This window comes from Euprymna scolopes, chromosome 28 (genome assembly GCF_053919585.1).
Source record: "Euprymna scolopes isolate OS-2025 chromosome 28, ASM5391958v1, whole genome shotgun sequence".
In the NCBI taxonomy this organism is placed as follows: domain Eukaryota; kingdom Metazoa; phylum Mollusca; class Cephalopoda; order Sepiida; family Sepiolidae; genus Euprymna; species Euprymna scolopes.
Window position 1 is genome coordinate 26,909,521 of NC_136509.1, and position 23,264 is coordinate 26,932,784.

The 23,264-nt window shown below is 32.4% G+C and overlaps 1 protein-coding gene across 9 annotated transcripts in view; it reads right to left on the reverse strand.

Annotated features, from left to right (window-relative positions):
- LOC145249532 (eukaryotic translation initiation factor 3 subunit J-A-like) overlaps positions 1-22,798 on the reverse strand; it is a 62,365-nt gene extending 39,567 nt beyond the window's left edge. For 2 of the 9 annotated variants that reach the window (XM_080111148.1, XM_080111147.1), the window contains exons 1-4: positions 22,665-22,795; positions 22,349-22,431; positions 11,977-12,028; positions 7,013-7,036 (exon numbers count right to left, since the gene is read on the reverse strand). In XM_080111148.1, coding sequence (XP_079967274.1) covers positions 7,013-7,036; positions 11,977-12,028; positions 22,349-22,431; positions 22,665-22,683 — 178 coding nt within the window. In that variant the 5' untranslated portion in view covers positions 22,684-22,795. Of the gene's footprint in view, positions 1-7,012; positions 7,037-11,976; positions 12,029-22,348; positions 22,432-22,664 lie in introns of all 9 variants that reach the window. The other 7 variants (XM_080111152.1, XM_080111149.1, XM_080111153.1 and 4 more) reach the window with 7 other exon arrangements.
- Between the last annotated feature and the right edge of the window lie 466 nt (positions 22,799-23,264).

Consider the following 23,264-nt stretch of genomic DNA (forward strand, 5'->3'; position numbering starts at 1 on the left):
CTCAAGAATCAAACTTTTAAGTCAATATTACGTTTTGGAATTTTTGAGATGAGGACTTTATATTATTTGGATTCTTTGGACTACTGTTCTCAAGGATCCATGGCGTAGTGGATAAAGTACTTGATAAATTTGGCTATAAAGTTACTGTTCTAGAGGTTAAAGGTTCAAACGTCAGTGCAGGTGAAACGCAAAATACAATTGTGAATTACTCAGGAATTCTATTCAGTCATGATTGAAGGAACAAGAGCATGCTATCTCAATGAATTAAAGAAAGGGTTTTGTTCAAAATTCCATGCAGATTCGAGAGTTCAATAGAGATCCCCCTGTAAACTTTTACGACGTGTCCCAGTGTATTATAAACATCACAACCTCCGTCATGGTAACGGCTTTCGGACCTCCCCCCAAACCTCAAAACTTTTAAAGGCCGTTCTTAACATGCGGTGGTTGGGGGTGTTTATACTATGCTGGGGCAGATCGTATAAAAATATGATCCCTCAAATTCTGAAAGATACACCTGAAGAAGGTTACAATCGACCAAACCACTCTTAAAAAATTAAGATGAAAACAGTAATCTGAAGATTACAATTAATACGTCTAAAGTCAATATTCACTCAAGATATTTAAGCATAAAAAAAAAAATACATATAAATAAACACAATTGCCAATGATAAACAAAATCCTTCAGATTCATACAAAAATACAATTGTCTCAATTTTGATTCTTTCTTTAATAGAAAGTTGAAAGTTAAAGAGATTCCATGAACAAAACTTCTTTCTTAGGAGTGCACGCCTGTAGAACTCTGTTCTGTCTGCTTGTTTCCCATCTGAATGCAACGTAGATGTCTTCAAGTCCAACAAACAAATTGCTGATGAACCGTCCCCTTAAGACACTTTATCAAATCTCAATACTAACGTACTGTACACGCAATGACCCTTATCCTCGAGTGGCTTCCGCGCCTTGATAAGTGGAGACTGCCTAGTAAAAATAAAACATATTCCAATGTGACATTTCAAGTAGAAAACCAAATTACAGGTGATAGTAAGAGGCAGGTCTACAAATCATGTCAAATTTATAGCCCTGCTCTTTACGGCAAATTTGTCAATTAAATACAAACATGCTGTCAAAGGCAGGAGGGAAGACAAAAGATTTCCGGAAGAACGCCTAACCGCAAAAGCTGATCTTAATATGGGGAAGTTAGAGGGGGGGAGTATTTTGAAAGCCGTTCTTAAAATGTGGTGTTTGGGGGTGTTTATACTATGCTGGGGCAAGTTCGACAAGATACTCCTGAAGGTTACAATCGGCCAAACCACTCTTAAAAAAATAAGATATAAACACTAATCTGAAGATTACAATTAATACGTCTAAAGATTTACTCAAGATATTTTGGCATAAAAAAAAAAAAAAATTATATACATATATATATATATATATATATATATACACACACACATACATAAACACAATTGCCAATGATAACCAAAATCCTTCAGATTCATAAAAAAATACAATTTTTATTCTTTCTTTAATAGAAAGTTGACAGTTAAAAAGAAAACGAGATATTACATTCATTTTTTTATGGTTTCTTATTGGATGCTTAGTTTCATTTAACTATTACGCTCAATTCTATTGAAGCATATTTTCTACATAGCAGATAATTGTGCAACATTTAGAATGAAACATTTTTTTAATGTTTTCTTATCTATCAGTTGATAGCTTAAACAGTAATGATTAAGTTCGGAACACAAAATGCTTTAGGTTCAATTTTAGCTAATGGCATTCTAGTCTGTTTGTTTGTTTGTTTTTTTTTTGTTTTTTTATTACTTTTTAAAATCACTACTATATATTGGATACAATATAATATTTAAGAGGATAGGCTCCATAATAATATAAAATCTGCATAAATTAAAACATCATTTAAGCGTATTTTGAGACCAGGCAACACTGGTTGGCCTGCTAGTAATAGTATATTTGAGAAAAGTTGAAATTCATGTTAGCTTATTTAGTTCTGGTGTATGGATTGTTGTTGCAAGCATAGTAGGACCCAAATGTGGAACTCAAATGAGCAAATCTACAAGCTTTGCTGGGCAGAGTTTAATATTCCTGTTGTAACAGCAGAGTCTGTAATAAATAACGATACAGGTCTAACGCAGGAACAGGAGACAAATATAAAATTGATCATTTAATATTTAGTTCAAAAATAATTAAATTAAAATGAATATGCAAGGCAAAGATAAAGTGTTATGATTGCTTTAATAATATTAGGCTGGGTTAATCTTGAGATTTCAACATAGACAATACAAACAATTATAAAATTAGCTTTTTAATTATCTTAAAATGCAATACATTAAATTATATCAAAATGATTTTTAATATGTTCTATATAGCATTTCAGCTAGAAAAAAAAAAAAAAAAAAGCTTTTACGGAGGAGGGATCTCCCCGCTTATCAAGGCTTGGAAGCCACTCTAGGAGAAGAGTTAATGAGTAGACAACGAGACAATACAGTGATGATCAGTCGTGATGTAAATTCAGTAGGATTTAATTATAGAAGAGAATGGATCAAGAACTTATTTACATTAGACTTCAAAACAACCTTGTAATAGTCAGCTGGGAAACAGGTGCGATATTAAGTTCCACAGATGGATGGTTCTAAGAAAACAAAAAAAAAACTCTAGGGAAAATGACCATAATAGGAGTCTCTGTAAGCCAAACATCAATTACAGTAACATATACTAACATTTAGCTAATATTTATATACATAGCAGATTATTGGATAAATCATAGGAACCTAGTTATAATACCTGTACGTATGAGAAAATTTAAAGTAATTTTATTAACTTATTTAGTTCTAGTGTATGGATTGTTGCAAGCATAGTAGGACCCAAATATTTAAATCAAATGAGCAAATCTACAAGCTTTGCTGGGCAGAGTTTAATATTCCTGTTGTAACAGCAGAGTCTGTAATAGTAATACAGGTCTAACGCAGGAACAGGAGGAGATAAATACAAACCTGATTTAAAAAAAAAAAAAATGAAGAAAACAAGATAGGATTTTGAGAATATGACTGGATAGGTTGATAGATTAGATTCAGCTAATTTTAAAGTTTGAAAAACATACAAGGCCTTCTAAAACTAAAAGGTTTAAATTTTGTAAGTATTTCTGTTTTGTACAAGTTCGAATCTAACAGTTTTCATAAAAGCCAAATACAGCTGGAGCGACAAAGAAACTAAAGATCTATCAGCTAAGTTTACGAAAAAAAGGTAGGATTTGCGTTAACCATAATACAAGGGGGATCAGTTTGAGAAAACAACAAATTCAAAATAAGTAACAATTAGAAACAATTTCAAAAATAAATAAAAACTATCTTTTGAGAGATAAAAGGATTAAAAATTGTCATTTTGAAACAGAAAATCTAAAAACGGTCTATACAGTTGGTGCCTGTAGCATTTTAAGTAGAAATCAATTACAAGTGGAAGTAAAGTCTACAAATTATGCAGAGTTTATGTTCCTGCTTTTTAGTCAAATACAGTACAGTATATAATCAAATAACATTATAAATAACACCGTAAACTGGGGTAAATAAAATAACCACGGACAGGAAAAAAATATTCCACATTGCAACATGATAAAAAGAAAAAAAAAAAAAAAAACATATCCTAGGGCCACCGTATCCTGGGGTTCTATTGTACAAACATGCTGTCAGGCAGGAGAGGAAAGACAACAGATTTTGTATTAAAAATTGAAATCATGCAAGTTGATATGATACACAAGAAATATTTTTTCAATCTTTGTAAAACTTGAATTCCTGCAATAACTTATGAACTAAGTCACCTAAAATGAGCAGCCATTTTGATTATATTAATCTAAATGATATAATATGTGACATTTTTAGTAGAAAACCAAATTACAGGTGATAGTAAGAGGCAGGTCTACAAATCATGTCAAATTTATATCCCTGCTCTTTACGGCAAATTTGTCAATTAAATACAAACATGCTGTCAAAGGCAGGAGGGAAGTAAGGATTTTGTAATAAAAATTGAAAATTTTAATTCATGGCAATTATATAATTCTAAAAGGACATGACACAAGCTTAAAATATTTGAAGATTCTTATCAGATGAGATTTTTTGGTGAATCTAAATCAATTTTTACATCAAGGTTTTGAGAGACGGTTCCAATTTTGAAATCTAATTGCTTAACATGCACAGCCAGGTTTAAGGAGAGCAGACTCAGAAATCCTGTGGCATTTTATGGATGCATTCATCCATGTTGGATTTGCACAGTTAATTCTTGATAGGAAGGAAATCTACATTCACACAATTATAAAATTACACAATCTGACACGTTTTATTTTAAAATAACCAATTCTATAGGATTAATCCTGATGTATTATTTAATCATCCATCTTAAATTATAATAAAACCGCCATTTTGTTTGTATCTGCAAACGTTTTCAACTAAATATGTAAATATCAATACAGATGTCAAAATGCCAGAAACACTTTTTATAAACATTAGCATTGTAATAAAAATAATAGATTAATAAATAGAAATGTGTTTCTTTTTTACTCAAGCATTATTTAGCAAAGTAAAAGAATATGAAATTCAAATTTAGCACATTTTTTGTGATCTTTCATACACTTATTAACTGTTTCAAACATTGATTAAATCGTCAATTTTGAGTTTGTTGTGTGCAAGAGAGAAAATAATCATCAATAATAAATGGGAGGTAAATTAAACTTGATTAAAGTAAAACCAAAAGGGGGACAAACAGGAAAAATCGAGAAACTTTATGAAATAAGTAGAGAATTTGGCAAGCATAGTAGAACCCAGGGGTTTAAATAGAACGGATCAAGAACTTTTTTACATTAGACTTCAAAACAACCTTGTAATAGTCAGCTGGGAAACAGGTGTGCGATATTAGGTTCTACAGATGGATGGTTCTAAGAAAAAAAAAGAAAAAAGAAAAAAAAAAAACTCTAGGGAAAAAGACCGTAACAGAAGTCTCTGTAAGCCAAACATCAATTATGGTAACAAAGATTTAGCTAATATTTACAATTGTACAAGTTGTACAGAATTTTTTAAATCCTGCATAAACACCAACCAATGGTACAAATCTGACACAAAAAAGGAAAAGCAAATATAAAGTGATCACTTAAAACTAATTTTTTTTTTTTTTTTTTTTATGTTTCTGAAGTTTTGAGATAAGGATTGATAATTTGTATTAGTTGCATTATTTGGATTACTCTTCTCAGCTTGTTAAATGTTATTTTCACAACACTTTGGTCAATGTAACCTCTGATCTTCAGTTGCATCTTGTCGAACTTTGAAATCTGCACAGAATTTAAAATGGAACGCTTTATTTAATCCACAAGGGTAGCACGCTCTCGATCCATCAGCCATGACCAGACAGAAGTAGTAATTCACAAGTATTGCTAACACTGAAGATTAAACCTTCAACCTCCGGAAGAGTGTCACTTGCAACTAGAATTTGTCAAGTACTTTATAGATTATGCCATGGGTCCGCAAGTTCTGTTCAAAATTCTGTGCAGATTCCCAAGAATTCGACAAAATACGCCTAAAGAAGGTAGGAGGTTACATTGGTTGAAACATAAAAATAACACTCAAAATGAAAACAGTCAGAATAATTTAAACTAACGTTTGAAGAAATCAAGAAGAATCAAATAATTATCCTTTTCTAAACACATCTTGTGTACAAATATTCTCTGAACTCTGTATATTTTTTTCAAATGGAAAATAATCTGTATAGTTATAAGCTTACGTTAAACGTAAAAAACAAAAAGCAAATAAAACATTATGCTTAACTCATAATAGACATAGAAAGGTTTGTACCTCGATATACAGATTATGAAATACACTTTAAGAGAATCCAAATAAATATATATTAAATATGACTTTAAAAATCAAATCTTGAGGTAAAGAAATTTAAATTTCAAAATATCAAACGTAAATGATATAGTATGTAACATTTTTAGTAGAAAACCAAATTACAGGTAAGAGGCAGGTCTACAAATCATGCCAAATTTATATCCCTGCTCTTTACGGCAAATTTGTCAATTAAATACAAACATGCTGTCAAAGGCAGGAGAGAAATAAGGATTTTATGTCAATTGCATAATTCTCAAAAGATATAACACAAAAAAAAAATAAATAAATAAATAAATTAAGTTTGAAAATCCATACCAGATGGTCAATCTGAACAATATTTTTAGTTTGAAAAGAATATTAATACATAGTTAGAGGTGGGTCATATTCTTTTTAAAATTTTTTATTTTTATTTATTAAAATCGACCTTAATAGCATGAACTTGTACTTGTGATGGAGTTCACCTGGGGTGGGTTGAGCCAGCTCCAAGTGAATTCTTTGCATTACAAGTCAGGGCAATCCATTCAGGTCTGTCTGCTGCTGACTCCTCAGCATGCTTCAGGCATTCACGATTCCATCATCACACACCAAAAACACAAGTGCCGGTCATAATTTCCCAGTCAACTTTGACATTTGCAAGCCACATTGTTAGTTGAACACCATTCTTTTTGCACCATTCAATAGTTGTGTTGGTGCTATTGCTTTGTGAATCAGGTCAGTTGTTGGACAACGAAAGGCATGCATGCCCAAACCATTGGAGCTTCCTGATAAGTCTTTCCTTAAATCTAGGAAGCTTAGGTCATACATAGCATTTGGGACGAGATACAAATCCCAATAAGACGAAGACATCACCAACCAAAGACTTCTAGCCTTTGAATGTTAGCGACTCGCAAGGGCCAAGTGCATATGAAGCTCACCTTTCTTCACAATTCGATACACTTTTAGCGCTCAACAAGTGAAAGGTGGGAGAAAATAAAAGTAACAACGTAATCCACACAAAAATAGCAATACATAAAGGTTAGATGCTAATGAGGTCACAAATTCTTGAGAAAAAAAAAAAAAAAAGCAGAAAGCAATAATAGTTCAAATCAAACAAAAATAACAGGTTACAGATGAAGAAATTAAACTACCTTCTGAGTTTGTTTCTCCATCAGCTGAAAGTGCAAATTAAAAAATTGAAACATGTTATGATTATTTTGATTAGTTTAAAAAAGATAAATATTGCATGAATCGTTATCAAATTATTAACATATTACAACTTATAATGAAATCGCCATTTATAAGTGTTTTATGACTTGCAAACATTAGAAGATAATGAACGAACCATAAACATTGGTTGCAAGAAGTGTATGACACACAAAAGACAACCAAGAGTTTTATTCGAATAACAAAAGATCGGATTGGTTACTTTTATAGAAAGAATATCACAACTTCAAGGCTTTCTATCCACCATCTATGGTTATAAAAACATCAATATACATCCAGAGTTATTTTATTATTGGAATCCTTTGAGATGAGCACTTTGTATATTTATTTATTTGCGGACTGTTATCCTCATCTTCATAATGAAACAATAACTATGAAGATGAGGACAACAGTTTGCATACAAATAAAAATCCATAGTTATCCTATATAATAACACATTAAGGCAATTTCATGCTCATATCAACAATGTGACCCACAACCCTAAAAAAATGGCTAAAGTCAGTGGTATCTACTTAATTGTCAAGTCACAGTAATGAGCATATCCAAAAATTACAAAAATCGATAAGGTAGAAAACTAATTATTACTGAAAATAGTTCCTGACCACATTTAGTGAAAATTAAGTTTGAAAAAAAAAAAAAAAAAAAAAAGCCAGAGCGTTCAAATCATAAAAAGGAGCTAATTATTGTTGAAAACTAAAACATTTTGGGCAATTTAGCAAAACTTAATTTTTCACTAATTTTCTTCAAAAACCATTTTCATTAATAATTTATAACAAAGAAAACCTCCACCCCTCCCAATATATTTTTTTAAAATTTCATCCTATTTCGGTGATGTGTCAAACATGGGTGCCAGACATTCATAGAGTGGAAATATGTCACTTGAAACTACATTAACAAGAATACATCTATAAGCAAATTTCTGTCTGAACAAAAGTGGTACAATAATTCACAATGGATGATAAATAGGATGCACAGCAACAATACACAAATGATGACGGATACAACTGTAAAATTTCCACGGATGCTGCTATTATACTAAATGCAAATTATTTCCCTATTAAAAATTGTAATATTTCAAGTATGGAATAAATATTGAAGGTATCATTAAATCTTAATATTTAATAACATTAAACAGGGCATAACTGTTTTAAATTCAATCTACTGAAAAGCTTATGTAGACTTTTTTTTTCCAATTAAAACACTAGTTGCAGTAACAAAGAACTGGTACACATCTGACATGTATTAATTAATATATTTGAAATTTTTAGATGCTAACTTTTAGAAATTGACTTCTAAACTAATCTTCTGGACAGGTTTTTATTTCAATTTCTATCAAACTTACCCTTACCACTTCTTTCCAGATTTTTTTTTCTTGGCCTTCAATCTTTCTACATCTAATTAAAAGAACCCTCATCCATTCTTTCAATGAGACTAAACTGTTAAAATCTATTCTGCACACATCTTTCTAAACGTTATCAGATATCCATTGCATCATTCTCATTCCTCTTTAGGCCATGCATGTCACAAACCTTAACAAATAAGTGAAAAAAATAATCTAAACAGATTTTTGAAGAGCCGTCCTCTAAAATAAATTATCAAATTTCCATTAATGTACCTATTAACCCTTTTCCTTGAGTGGCCTTAAGACCTTAGTAAGTGGTGAGTATATGAAGTGTATATATATATATATATATATATATATATAGGGCGAGTCATGGGAAACGGATGTTTTTAGAACGCTCCTTTCTCTCCTTGAGTAAGTGATAGGGAGTGAGGAAGGTAGTCTTTAAACCTGCTTAAGATGCCGTTTAGTTTGTTTTTTATTTGCTTTATCTTTTACGCTAAATTTTTTTATTCATTGATTTTGACTTGCTTTTCTCAAAAAAAAAAAAAAAAAATCTGTTTCCTGTGACTCACCCTGTGTGTGTGTATATATATAAAATCCACGATCCTTCTCCACCTGCCAACCATTTTCAAACTTATTTTGAGGTGAGCGAATCTCAGCTTGCATAGCCAAGCAAATTTTTAACTTTCAACATAGTATATTTTACAAGGAACAATTCAATATTTGCAGTCTTTAACTTTCTTTCTCCCGCAGACTTTCACTTAAAACACTAGAAATCTAGCAGATTTTGTATTAATTATTACAGTAAATTCTCTATTGAATATTATATTGTACCTAATATGTAGTACAGATTTCAAGAGTTAAAAAAAAAAAAAAGACTTAGGTGCCATTAGCTGGAATCAAAACCAAAACATTTCAATTGTGTTTCCCTACCATTTGAGCTAACACGACAGACAGATAAGAAAATTTAAAATTAAACCACTTTTAGCTATGATTAATTTGACGCATGCACAAACTAATACATCAGCAAGTTGGAGTGAGCAACTTCCGTAAACATCATTCATCAATCTAAAAGATTTTACTCATTATAAACCATCCTCGGTGTTAATTTCAATGTTATGTGACCAGTAGTAAAAGAGTTTATAAATTAAATATTTACACACAGTCACACACACACACATATACATTAACATTTCAGCCTGGTGTTGCCCGGGTGTTTGGAGGTGTATGTTGAGGAAAAAAACAAGTCAATTTTTTTAACTTTAACCCCCCCTACTATGACCCCATAACATTTGTTTTGGGCTCAACTCAAGTTAGATCCATGTCTAAGGAACCTATATCTAAAATTTCAAGTGCTTAGACCCAAAATTGGCAGAGGAGTTTGGTAGAGTTCTCAAAGGTCAAATCATTGAACTTTGGCCCCTTAACAGCCAAATTTCTGCCTGAAAACCGATCAAATATTTTCCCAAATCTCAGTATCCTGTATATCAAGTTTCGAGTGTAGACTGAAAAATGACAGAGTTATTGCATAGGGAAATGTATACAGACAGACACACGTTCACTTATATATATATACATACACACTAATTTTTCCACCTTTTAATCTAGGTTAATGAAAAGAAATGTAACAAAATAATTCCAGACAGTAAGTTTACGGTTGACAAAAAAAGGACATTATTTTCATGTCAGAAGAACGTGAAATGCTAATGCGATCCTCAGTTTCATATGAAAAGCATCCAAGACATTTATGTGATAAGAAATAATTTTCAAGCTTGATCGTTTAGGAAAGATTAGACTGAAATCAAGTAGAGAAACATTTTTTCCAATTATAGTACTCAAAAGACTTCAACCAGAACTAGCACCCATCCTTACAAAACTGTTTAAACATTGTCTTAAGGAGAATTGTTTCCCATCACCCTGGAAAATCTCATCAGTATGCCCTATATTTAAAAATTCCGGTGATCGCTCATCTCCCTCTCAGTACAGGCCAATAAGTCTCCTGTGTGTCATGAATAAGTTGCTGGAATCTGTTAAATAGAGAAGTAATCAACCATCTCAGCAAAAATAACCTTCTTAGTGACACACAATATGGTTTCCGTTCTGTTAGATCTACAGCAGATGTGCTTCCAGTTATATCTCATAGGATTAGTAAATCTCGACGGGTGCTACCTTTCTAGGGCAAAATTGCTCGACATATCAAAGGCCTTTGATAGAGTATGGCATAAAGATCCCCAGCTACGGTATAGCTGGAAATGTCTTTCCAATTATTAAATCATTTCTCTCTGATAGGATCATAGGAGTAGTGGTTGATGGGCAGAAATCAGAAACTCACAGTATTAATGCTGAAGTCCTTCAGGGTCCATCCGAAGCCCAACTCTCTTCCTGATCTACATTAATGATCTGCCAAATCATATCCTTACATCATTCATAGACATTTATGCTGATGACACTACCATCTATGGTAGCACATCTAAGACCGTAAACGATCAAGTTCTCTCAGATTTTCTCTCTGATCTTGAGCAAGTGGTACAATGGGGAAAGAAGTGGCTGGTTACTTTTAATGCATCTAAAACCAAGCTTTTATTTTTACATCAAAGCTCTGATCCCATCTGGCATCAATTGAAATGAATGGCTCTCGTCTTGGGGAGGCCTCATGTTTTGACAAGCTTCTGGGTTTGACCTTTACTCCTGGTCTTAAATGGAACAGATACATTAAATCCGTTGCCAAGGCCGCTGGAAAAATGGTGGGATCCTTCTACCGATCCAGTAGATATCTCACTGTTGATGCAATTCTCTATTTATATAAGAGTCAGGTACATCCAAAGATGGAATACTGTTACCACATTTGGCCAGGAGCTACTAGAAAAAGGACTTATCCTGCCTTGATAGAGTTCAAAATAGACTTTGTAGCCTTGTAGATGTCCTTTTCTCTTCCCAGCAACCTCTTTCTCACAGAAGGGATGTTGCGAGTTTGCTTTATCGTTATTTTCATGGCAAGTGCCTGGCTGAGTTCCAATCTATGGTCACCCCCTCGCCAAACTTTCACAAGAAACACTCGTGCAGCAGAAAACAAAAACACTATCAATTTCTCCCACTCTTTATCTGTGCCTAAACCTAAATGTAGATTCCATGAACAAAGCTTCTTTCTTAGAACTGCACGCCTATGGAATTGTCTTCCGTTTTCCTGCTTTCCAGCTGACTACAATATGGTTGTCTTCAAGTCTAATGTAAACAAGTTTTTGATGAGCTGTTCCATATAAGTTAAAAAATTTACCGAATTTCCATTACTAACGATTACTATATTGTCCAATTTCTACTGTACACTCTTTAACCCTAATCCTTGAGTGGCCTCTTGGCATTGATAAGTGGTGATGCCTAACATCAAAAGCAGGAGTAAAAATTGCCCCCACCTCATTTAAATAATTTTAAAAATTAAGGAATGAAATACTTCAAACATTTTGTTCTATTCATATACTTAGAAAAAGAGAAAGCAAATTAGATTTTACTATACAATTCAAGCTGAGACCAAGGAAACTATCTTACTCGTTGTTTCAACCGGCTTTTCCTTTTCTTCATCGTCATCCTCCCAGGATTCCTAGAAAGAAAGAAAAAAAAATTTATCTTTACGTTTACAATCGATTAATAGAGTTGGGGGGGGGGGGGGCACTGTTAAGACAACTTACATATATATAATGTGTAGGTGTGTGTGTGTATATATATATATATATATATAGTTAGTTCTTGTATTTAAGGGAGGTGGAGTTTGATTAACACTGCTGAGGAGCCATGATTTAACATACTTTTTGTTGTAAATCCCCCACAATAGTGTTTTATGGTTAATAACTGATGATCCTTGAAATAACATCAGGACCATTGTGAATTCATGAAAGCAAACTGATTCAATTGCAGGAGTTTTACTTAATGGCAAAATAATTTAAAAATTTTTTTTTTTTATATATATAATTTTAAAGGTTAAAAAAAAATCTATCTATATATATATATATATATACATATATATACACACACACACACACTAGCGGGGGTACCTGGCGTTGCCCAGGTGAGAAGAGGTGGTGTAGTAAATAACCCCACTGGGAAAGGGGAGGAATCAAAATAACAGTAGAGGCAGTCCTGGTGGACAGAGGTGTTAAAAAAAAAAAAAAAAAAAGTGGTAGTAAGCAGGCATGAACCCATAATGCAAAACAAGAAAAGATGAAAAAAAATCTAATGTCTTAGCTGATGTGTCCACAGCGAAACTGGAAGTCATGAGTATTGGATTTAAGAGTAGTCAATCCAACAGAGACAATGACTTGTGAAAATGTTGACGCAAAAACAGACCCTTCCTTGTAATAAAAAAAAAAAAAAAAAAAAAAAAAAAAAAAGGCCCAGTTGAGGGTGAAGGAATCAATGTTTATGGCCAAATTTTCAATATATGTCATCAGAGAGACCGAGCTTTTAAACTATACAGATTTTGTCAAGTTCCGACACTTCTGTCAGAAAATTTTGCTAGACATACAAACACACATTTTGTCTTTTATATATATGCTAGCGAGGGGTACCCGGTGTTGCCCGGGTGTTTGGAGGTGTGTGTAGGGAGGTTAAAAAAAATGTAAGTATGAGGATCGAACCCGAACCGTTGAGGCAAAGTTGTAAATTAAAGTGTGAAAAAAAAAAAAAAAAGTGCGACGTTAACCATTTCCCCACCGCGAGATGATAACGGAAACACGTTTGAATTTATTTAATTATTTGGATTTGGCAGGTGCCCGTTTTAATGAGTTAATGAGGTAAAGTTTGACTGCGGGATTTTTATTTTCCCAAGATGTTATAGGAAAAAGACTAACCCACATGCGGCGAGGGACAAATGTTGAATATTTATCTTCCCGAAATCGACCAAATTAAATAGACAGGCGAGCTTCGTTGTTAACTGTGAGATATGATTTATATGTGATATAAAAAGTTTTTAAGTTGTGAACCGACCAACCGCTTCTCTGAAAAAAGCCTTTTGCAGACATACAGAAAAAGCGAACAAACATACATACATTTTCGCTTTTATATTTATAGACTAGTGGGGTGCCTGGCGTTGCCTGGGTGTTTGGAGGTGTGTGTGGGGGGGGGGTAAAAATGTTAAACCGCTTTAAAAAAATGGGGGGGGGGAAGCAAAATGGTAACACATCAAAGACCGTAAACAATCAAGTTCTCTGATTCTCTCCGCTCTGATCTTGAGCACATCGTACAATGGGGAGAGAGGTGGGTGGTTACTGTTAATGTATCTAAAACTAAGCGTTTATCTTTACATCATCAATGCTCTGATCCCCATCAGGTATCAATCGAAATGAATGGCTCTCATCTTGGGGAGGCTTCATGTTTTGACAAGCTTCTGGGTTTGACCTTTACTACTGATCTGAAATGGAACATATATCAAATCCGTTGCCAAGGTTGCTGGAAAAATGGTGGGATCCTTCTTTCGATCCAGATGTCTCACTGCTGATGCAATTCTCTATTTATATAAGAGTCAGGTACGTCCAAGGATTGAGTACTGTTGCCACATCTGGCCAGGAGCTGCTAGAAAGGACTTACCCTGCCTTGATAGAGTTCAAAATAGACTTTGTAGCCTTGTAGATGTCCTTTTCTCTTCCCTGCAACCTCTTTCTCACAGAAGAGATGTTGCGAGTTTGCTTTATTATATTCTTGGCAAGTGCTCGACTTAGTTCCAATCGATGCCCCCCCTCCTCACCACACTTTCACAAGAAAGTGTTGTCTAGCCAAAACCACTATCAATATTTCCCACACTCTTTATCTGTGCCTAAACCTAAAAGTAGATTCCATGAACAAAGCTTCTTAGAACTGCATGCCTGTGAAACTTTCTTCCGTTTTCCTGCTTTCCAGCTGACTACAATATGGTAGTCTTCAAGTCCAATGTAAACAAGTTCTTGATGAGCCGTTCCACTTAAGTTAAAAAAATTTACCGAATTTCCATTACTGACGATTACTATATTGTCCAATTAACTACTGTACACTCTTTAACCCTTATCCTCAAGTGGCCTCTTGGCCTTGATAAGTGGTGATTCCTATGTATTAAAAAAAAAAAAAAATTACATAAAATGGACATTTAAAAAATTTTTTAAACAATATACATGACACAGCAAAAAATCTGCAGAGAAAATGTGGTATAGGGTTGGAACACAGTTACTGACTGGAGAAACTGCAGGAGATGTTTGTCAGAATCATTTCCTTATGAATCCCCAGCAGATCAGAAGCCTATGGCAGATGGTAGAAATTAAGAAGTCCGTTTAACAGAAGGAAACCAGGTTGGACGGCTCCTTAAACCATTCTGGATCTTTGGAGGATATAACTCCTAGTAGGCAGGTTTCTTGATGACTGTTGCATTTTTTGCCACTGGTGACCATGCAACAAAGTTGGAAAAGAGTTCCATCACCTAATGGTGAACCACAGCCTGAATTTATTAGACTACGATGAAGGCTCCACCAAAAATATTCCTAAGGAAATATCCTGCCTTCTAATAGTTTCTTCCCCCCCACCACCCACAAAAATAACAAAAAAGTTTCCCTGACCAGAAAAAATTTTTTTCTAATATAATTGATACCTGATAAATATTTTTTCCTAACATTTTAAAATTTGATCAGAGCTTGTTAATATCTGGCGGTTTATGCTAGCTGTTGGGAAAGCCCAAGCCAACATCATGGAAATCCAGATGAGTAACTGCTGAAGTACTGGAAAATATATAGAACATAAAATCTATAAATTTAATAAAAAGATAAAATAAAGAAATAATTAAAGTTTCGTATATAAATAACATAAAATGAACTATTTACAATACATTCTAGCGTTTTAGAGCAGTTAACAAAAAACAAAAACAAGTGAAGCATGCATGGTCTTCTGTGAGTGCACAGGCATAAAAAAAATTAACAAATTCAGCATTTGCTCCCCACCCACTTAGCCCCAAAAGTTCCCAGAGAACATCAAATCCTGGTGAAAATGAACAAATGGTGCAGTTTTAGGCCTTAACATGTAAATTTGAGTTCTACACCATGCAAAAAAAAAAAGACCAAGTCCATCATTTCCCCCACCACTCCCATTTAGCCCCAAAAGCTCCAAGGCCTTAACATATTTAAAGTTGAGTTCAGCACCCTGCAAAACTGCTAAATAGACATACAGAGAAAATTTTGGACAGATATGGTAAAATAGCCCCCCCCCCCCAAAAAAAAACAATGGAGTGTTTTTATTAGACCTAAAAGAGCCCCTGGGGCACATCCAAAAGTTATTGCGAAGTATAGACAAACAAAATTATATAGAAATCAGTTTAGTTACAACTTTTCAGAAAGTTTTATAAAAATCCAGGCATCAAATTTTTTTTTTTTAATAAGCACAAAAGTGTCAATCTTAGCCATTTTAACCCGAAAGTTACCCCTAGGGGGGGGGGGGGGCAAACAGAGTTTTCCCGGAAAATCCGTTCTGTTACTTTTTTTTACTCATATCATGTTTAATGTTTGTTCAAAATTTCAAAAAATTTCAAGGCGTTAGTGAGAAAAGTGCAGACAAACGAACAAGGTTCACCCTCCTTTTGTTGGAAACAAAAAAAATTGTTATTTTGCTGTGGGAGATAAATACTGTGTTTTCCTGGTCCTACCTCCACCCCCAAGCTAGTACACAGTTTAACAACTCTGCCAGTCAGACTTAAGGTGAGAGAGGCAACAAAATTAATGGACATCCCTGAAATGTTTGAATAGTTTTTCCAATCTAAATTATTAATATATTTTTTTTCTTTCCTTTCCACCATTTCTTTCAATTTTTAGAAGTGTTGATTGCAGCAATATAAAAATGCTAGTGATTCAGCGAATAATAATCCTACACAACTAATTTAAGGATTTTCACAAATGGGTAAAAGAAATTTGTCTTCATTTCAGGTTTGGCATGTTTAGCACCATATCAACCCTTTTGTGCCATTTAAAAAACTAACTAATGTCTATTTTGTACAATATAGATTAATAGTTTTAACCAAATTGAAGACTTAAAGAATTAAGTGTTTTTTTTTTTTTCGGGGGGGGGGGGGGGGCTTATTACACTTCTAACCAACCATACTTTAAGAAAAGGGGCGTGTCTACACAATGACCTAGATAAGTTATAAGGCACCGAACAGCAGACGATTTTTGTTCATTTAGTCATATGACGAGTTATCCTCTCTTTCCCCTTCGATAGCTGTAGACTTCAAGACCTTGAATAATACTCGTCTACATAAAACTGATATCGTATTTTAAGTGCTTTAGTGAAGATTGTAAGGGGTTTTTTTTAAATTTAATTTTACATTAAAAAGAAAAAACTTTTTAGTGATTACATAGTCCAATATGGGCTCTGTAAAATCCAGCAACAAGTTAAAATTTACAGCCGAAATGGTCACAAGAATTATTAGATTTAATTTTATTTTTCACTGTTGCATTGTATTTTTTTTTCTTATTGGTTTTAATGCTATTTGTATTCACTCACGAAGTTTTTGTAAATTGCAAAAAATAAAATGCAACAATTTACAAAAAACTGTCCCTATTTAGCTGTCTCCCCATAAGGACAGTTAAATACAAGGTCGGTTTTTAATGTGAAGGGTAAATCAATAGGTGTGTCAGAATTTTTTGGGAATTTTTGACACCCTTAACACAAAACTGCGAATAAAATATACAAAACTCGTAATTTCTCTTTTTAAAGTGGATTGTTTAATTTCTTTATGGAATATACTTCCGAAATAAACTATTAAAGTTTTTTGAAAAATAATAGAAATATTTTTTCATTTTTTAAAAAACAGTGTTTACAAAGTGCCTGCGCGCGCTCATGCAGCCATTTTTTCTATGTAATGAAATGAATTGAATTTTATAAATTAAATTTTAAAAAAATTTTTCAATGTAAAAATCTATCAAAATTTTTCTATTGGTTCAATTTAAAGATATTTTCAGATTTAATGTGAAATTGTATGCCCTTTCCAATAAACCGAATATAATATTCTAGACAAATGTTTTTTTTTTTAACCCCCCCCCATTTTGAAATGTCTATTAAAATGAAAATAATTTTCTCACCTCAGATTTATGACAAATTGAAGAGAAAAGATCAATAAAAAAATAATCTAATTTAAAACAACAAAAAAAGAATAGTTTTGTGCAAATTTACCTGTAAAATCAAAAGTTTAAAACTTTTTTTTAAAACCATGTTGATCTTTATTTTATTTTAAGTGGAACCACACATTTTTTAAATATTGTCAAGTAAATGTTAATCCCTTACTATAATTTTTTTTCTATTTCATTCAATGTTGTTTTATTTTAGATATTTAAAAAAAATCCATTTGATAAAGAAATAAAATATTTAAAATCAAAAACTAAGAGAATAATAATTAAAAAAAAGGAAAATTTGTCAAAGGGTGAATGTGATTATTTTCCAAGTACGGTGACCCATAGACTAACTTTTGTTTACATCTAACACATGTCGGAAATAGAAAGGGGAGAGTAATTATGGCGCTTTTAGACCAAAGTTCTCAACTGGAAGAAAGTTTGTTGTGACCATGTGATATAACAATTTAGTTGCGGTATTTTTGAATCCTTGCTTAAACAATTATTTTATTTAAAAAGTACATGGAATATAAAATATAAGTATGGATAAATTCTTAACAATGAAGAATGGAAGTACTGATTGATTAGTATTTTATATAGGTAAGTGATTTTTTGGAATTTATATATATTTATTATATTCGAAGTAAGTTAAGATTTGATTTTCTTGAAATCTTTTTTTTAAAGAAAACCGATTTAAAAAACAAATATCGCATATTTTGCTATTAACCCTGTTATTTTAAAATTTGGTCTTTGCTCCTTTTATTGAAAAATAAAAAATTAGGGTTTAAATTACATTTTTCAAGTAGTTATAAGCTTCGAAAAATAGTAAGTCTAAGTTTTTATCACGCATTTTTTGTGGCGATTTCCGACACTGCTATTAATTCATTGAATTACTAATTCAACTCCTTGGATTGTGACAAAAATAAAAATTACTTCAGTCTAAAACGATTTCTTCTTCGCCGACCAAAAACAGAGCAGATACTACAAAAAGCCCTTAAGAATGAAAGTAAACACACACACACACAAACATTAGGATATATATATATATATATATATATATATATATATATATATATATATATATATATATATATATATATATATATATATATATATATAATGCAACCATGTATATCATTAAAAAAAAAAAAAAAAAGTTTTGTGTAACGCCCCCGCCCCCACCCATTTCAAGAAACCGGATTTCGTTTTGTGTGATAGATAGTCCTCCTTCAATTGTTGTTAATCATTACTGGATTTTATCGAACCAATATGGCTAAGTAGTTGATTTTTATAAGCACCGATAAAATTGGATAGAATGCGTTATACAATAATGCTGGGACTTATGAAAAGAAAAAAAAAAAAAAAAAAAAAAAAAAACACCGCTCCTCTCCCTCTTTTGAAACTTCGAGAAAAGCCATGTGGAACGTCGATTCGTTTGAAATAGATATCATCAGGAGCAGCACCACCAAATCATTAGTTTCCTACAAAATCGCAAAATCTTTTCAATCTCACGTGGCGACCTTAAAAAAAACCGTCATGTTCGAACAGAAACGACACTCACTCCTAGGCACATGCACGTTGAATCTGCTTACTTCGGAGCAGGAAGTTTCATGGGATTATCAAATTCATAAGCAGTCTCCATTCACTTATATACGATATGGAATAAACATTAATTACACCATAACAGAATAATAATATAAGAAATTTTGCAATTAGCAAGATTTAAAAAGAAATAAGGAAATCTTTGAAAGCAACAATTTCTTTTTTAAACATTGGAAACTTTAATAACAAGATTTACTTCATAATCTCTGTAGAACGTACTAGATTTTTCGGTTAGAAACAAATTGTATCTTGCTTCATCTTTTCTGTCCTCGATTAGCAAATAAGAAATCCTTCCAGGCAGAGGCAATTTTTATTTTCGATTTAATCAAGAGCGTCCTATTTTGGGGAGCTAGAAAAACGAATCTTCTATCCTCTTAGAGAAGCAAATAGGGACCAAACGATTTTAACTAAAATATATACATTTCAACCCGTCTACTCAAGTGGCTTTTGTCCTTGCGAAGTGGTGACTCACTAATAAACACACACACACACACTGTAATAATTAAATTTAACTATCAAAATCCTATTTTAATAATAAAAAAGTAGCATCTCCACACATACACAAAAAGTGAATAGATCCCGTGCAACGCCTGCAGTGCAACAACGGTTCAGATAGTTTTAAGTTATGACATCTACTCGTTGGCTCAAGACCAGTTGCGACGAATAAGGATATTTTACAACGTTGAAATATGTAAAAAGGATGTTTGAGCATTTTTTTTTTTTTTTTTTTTGTTAATCTAACTTTCAAATCGTAACCGGCTTCGATCATTTCCGGGACTGACAATTCTGTCAATGCTGATTGCTGGGCCCCAGCATTGCTGGGGATGCCTATATTTTACAAGTACATAACATTTCATGTATGATTGATTCACTCTGACTTTGCTAAAGCCAAAAAAGGAAAAAAGTTTAAAACTCGAACATATGTTTAGGAACTTTTCAAGTATTAAACCAACAAAAATGTTTAAACCATAACCATTTGTATGTTTTTCTCAAACTAAATCAGAAAATCGAAAATAATAAATTTGAATCTAAAAAAGTTATACGTCAAACCACTTGATTCAGAAAATTAAATTTTTTAGTCGATAACTGGAAACTTTAATTTTTTTTTTTTTTTAGAATTTAGAGTGAGTGATCAGTTTTACAAGTAATCTCACAGATGCTATTTTAGTATTTTAAGGCAATTTTTTCTTGCTGGGGGGGGGGGTTCTTTCTAGGGTGTTCAGTTTTGCGATCGTGCCAGTCGAGTAGTAAAAAAGTTGGTTTACGGCTCAAAGGGAGAATGCCGTGAAATGGGAGGGGGGGGGCGTTTTAAATTAAATTTCAACGTTTATTGCTTCAAGAGAATAGGAACCAGGTCAAATTAGTTAAAAAAAAAAAAAAAAAAAAAAAAAAATCAATTTGGTTCAAATTATGTGCAAATATCCAAGGATTTTCACATGTATTCGTCTTAAAAAAAATTTTTTAAGTAGAATCTCATCTGGGTTTCAGCGCAAGCGCAAGATATTAATCGGGTTTGTTTTATATTAAACCTTGCTACGAAAAGGAAAAAAAAAAAAAAAAAAAAAAAAAAAAATGGTAATATGACAAATAAATGTTACCAAACGCAAGCTAAGTTACTGTTCTACCCATCTGGACAAGTTTTAATGTTTTTACTTACTTACGGAAAAAAAAAGTAAGTAAGAGTGTCCAGCGTTACGCGAGAAAAAAAAAAGGGCCATAACCTGACACTTAAAGATTTGAAGTCTCAATAATGACTAAAAACACTAAACACAGAAACCCACCCAATGACAGTAACATTCATTGAGTGGGTTTCTAACAGTATTTTGTTTTATTTTTAAGTTATAAAATTGTTTTCTTGGATTGATTCACATTTAACTTGTTTACTTTTAAATTCTATAACACTCCGAAATTATTGATGACGTCTATATACCAATGTTTTCCCTTAGAATTGAAGATAAAACTTTTGTCAAATTCTGGGTGAAAGCGCACTGGGGGGAGGGGGGCATCCGAAGATTTACCTTCGAAAAGTTGATTACGGGGAGGTTGAAAATGAGAAAATGCCTTTCGAAATAAACACCCCGAACCTCCCCATGTTAAGAACGGCTTTCGGAATAAACGCCCTTTGCAGACTGAACAACTAGTGCGCATTGATCGTCTCCGGGTGGTCCCCCAGTGCACTTTCACCAAATTTTGTTCAAAACTTTATTTTTTCTTGCGGAAGGGAAATACTTGTGTAGCTTACGGACTGTTATTTTAAGTTGTGATTTTCAAATATTAAAGTTTTATATCTTATTGTCAAGTGAAAACACAAAATAGTTTAAAAAAAAAAAAAAAAAAAAAAGAAAAAGAAAAAAAGCCCCCTCTCGTGTTAAGAATGGCTTTCTAAATAACGTTCAGCAGTGCTGAACGTTATTTAGAAAGCCATTCTTAACTTCTGAACTTCAGCACGGTTCGTAAATTGCGCAAGTACTTTTTGCGTTTTTTTTTTTTGTTAGTACTTTCTATTACGTCAATTTTAGCATTGTTTTATAGTTTTTTTTTTGTTTTGTTTTTTGTTTTTTTACAACTTTAGCAATTACATTGCTAAAATTATAATTAATTATGAAACTGACTGGATCGTCGAGTCTCTGAAAACCAGATTTGAATAATTTTCACAGTCGAGTCGAGCGTGCGTCTGGGTATACTGATAAATCGTACCCAGCAATAAAAACTTTAATTTATAGACTTTTTTTTTTTGGTAAAACTATACAAACACCGTGACAGCGAATTAACCCTAACCCTAACGCTGTCACGGTGTTTGTATAATAATACCTTTTTTTTTCAGTATTGTATTTTTTTTTTCTTCCTTTGTGTTAATTTAAGAAATATTAGAATGAAGAATAGTTAGTCATTGAAATGAATCAAATCCAAGTCGGTATCACATGATATGTCGCTATAACTGGATTTAGTTTGAAGTTTTTACACACTTTAATTTAGAAAACGAAAGTATGCAAAACATGTATAAGACAAAAAAATTCCGATTTAATAGTTGGGTGCTACAAGGATATTCATAATTTGTTTTGTTTTTTGGAGGGGGGTAAGAAATGCATATGAAAGAGAAAAAAATTCTTTAAAGCATATGAAATCTGATCGGAGTTTAAAGAATGACCGTATGTAAAAATTACAAATTGTATTTCTGTTAATCAAATATTGAAATCGTAACATACCTTAACTTCATCGTCCTCGTCTTCTCCTTCCCACTTGTCGCTGACTACAGTTCGAAAATTTCGTGGTTCAAAATCGTCATTATCTGAATTAATCGGGAAGAATTGGCCACAAGACACGACAGCATGGCGGTAAAAAAAAAAAAAAAAAAAAAAGCACAAAATGAAATCGTAAAATCCAAGGTTTCAATTAGTAAAACCAAATCAAACTAGAATATTAAATGAATCGATATAAAGTAATAAATGATGATGAATAATAAAAATAATAATACATAAATAAACACGTTTGTTTTCGTTTTAGACAAGAGAAAGGACTCACCCCAATCAGCGTCCGACATCTTGGGAAATCGCTTAATGAGATTTTAGCAAGTCTCGTTCAAAGTCTCGCGGCCGCGTTATTTCACAGGGTTGCCAGAAATAAATCTTTGAAGCCAAATTTTTCAGGAAAAAAGGCTTAAAAAGGCCAAACTTATGAATTAAAAAAGTTCAATATGAAATTGAAATCATGGCCTTTATATATTTTGGGGGGCAAATTTATTATTTTTTTTTTTTAGATAAGTACATTTATACTAAGGAACTTTAATAATAAATTCTTATTTAATTCTAACATTTCCTCTAATAGTTACTACCAAATATAATTTTATGTGAAAGTGTTAAAAAAAAAAAAAAAAACTTAAAACGGCAGTAAAAATTTTGAAGCCAAAACTGTTGTACTGTTCTTACTTTCAAGTAAATATATTTGTTAAATAGTTTTTTTAATGCCAAAATTAAAAAGACCTGCAAAATATTTTAACACCAAACTGCTTGAAAAAATTATTTGTAACGTTTTCTTTAATAATTACAATCAAATATTTTTGTAAAATATTCCGAAAAAAAAAGCCGAATTTTTTGAAAGGCCGAATACAAGTTTTGAAGGCCA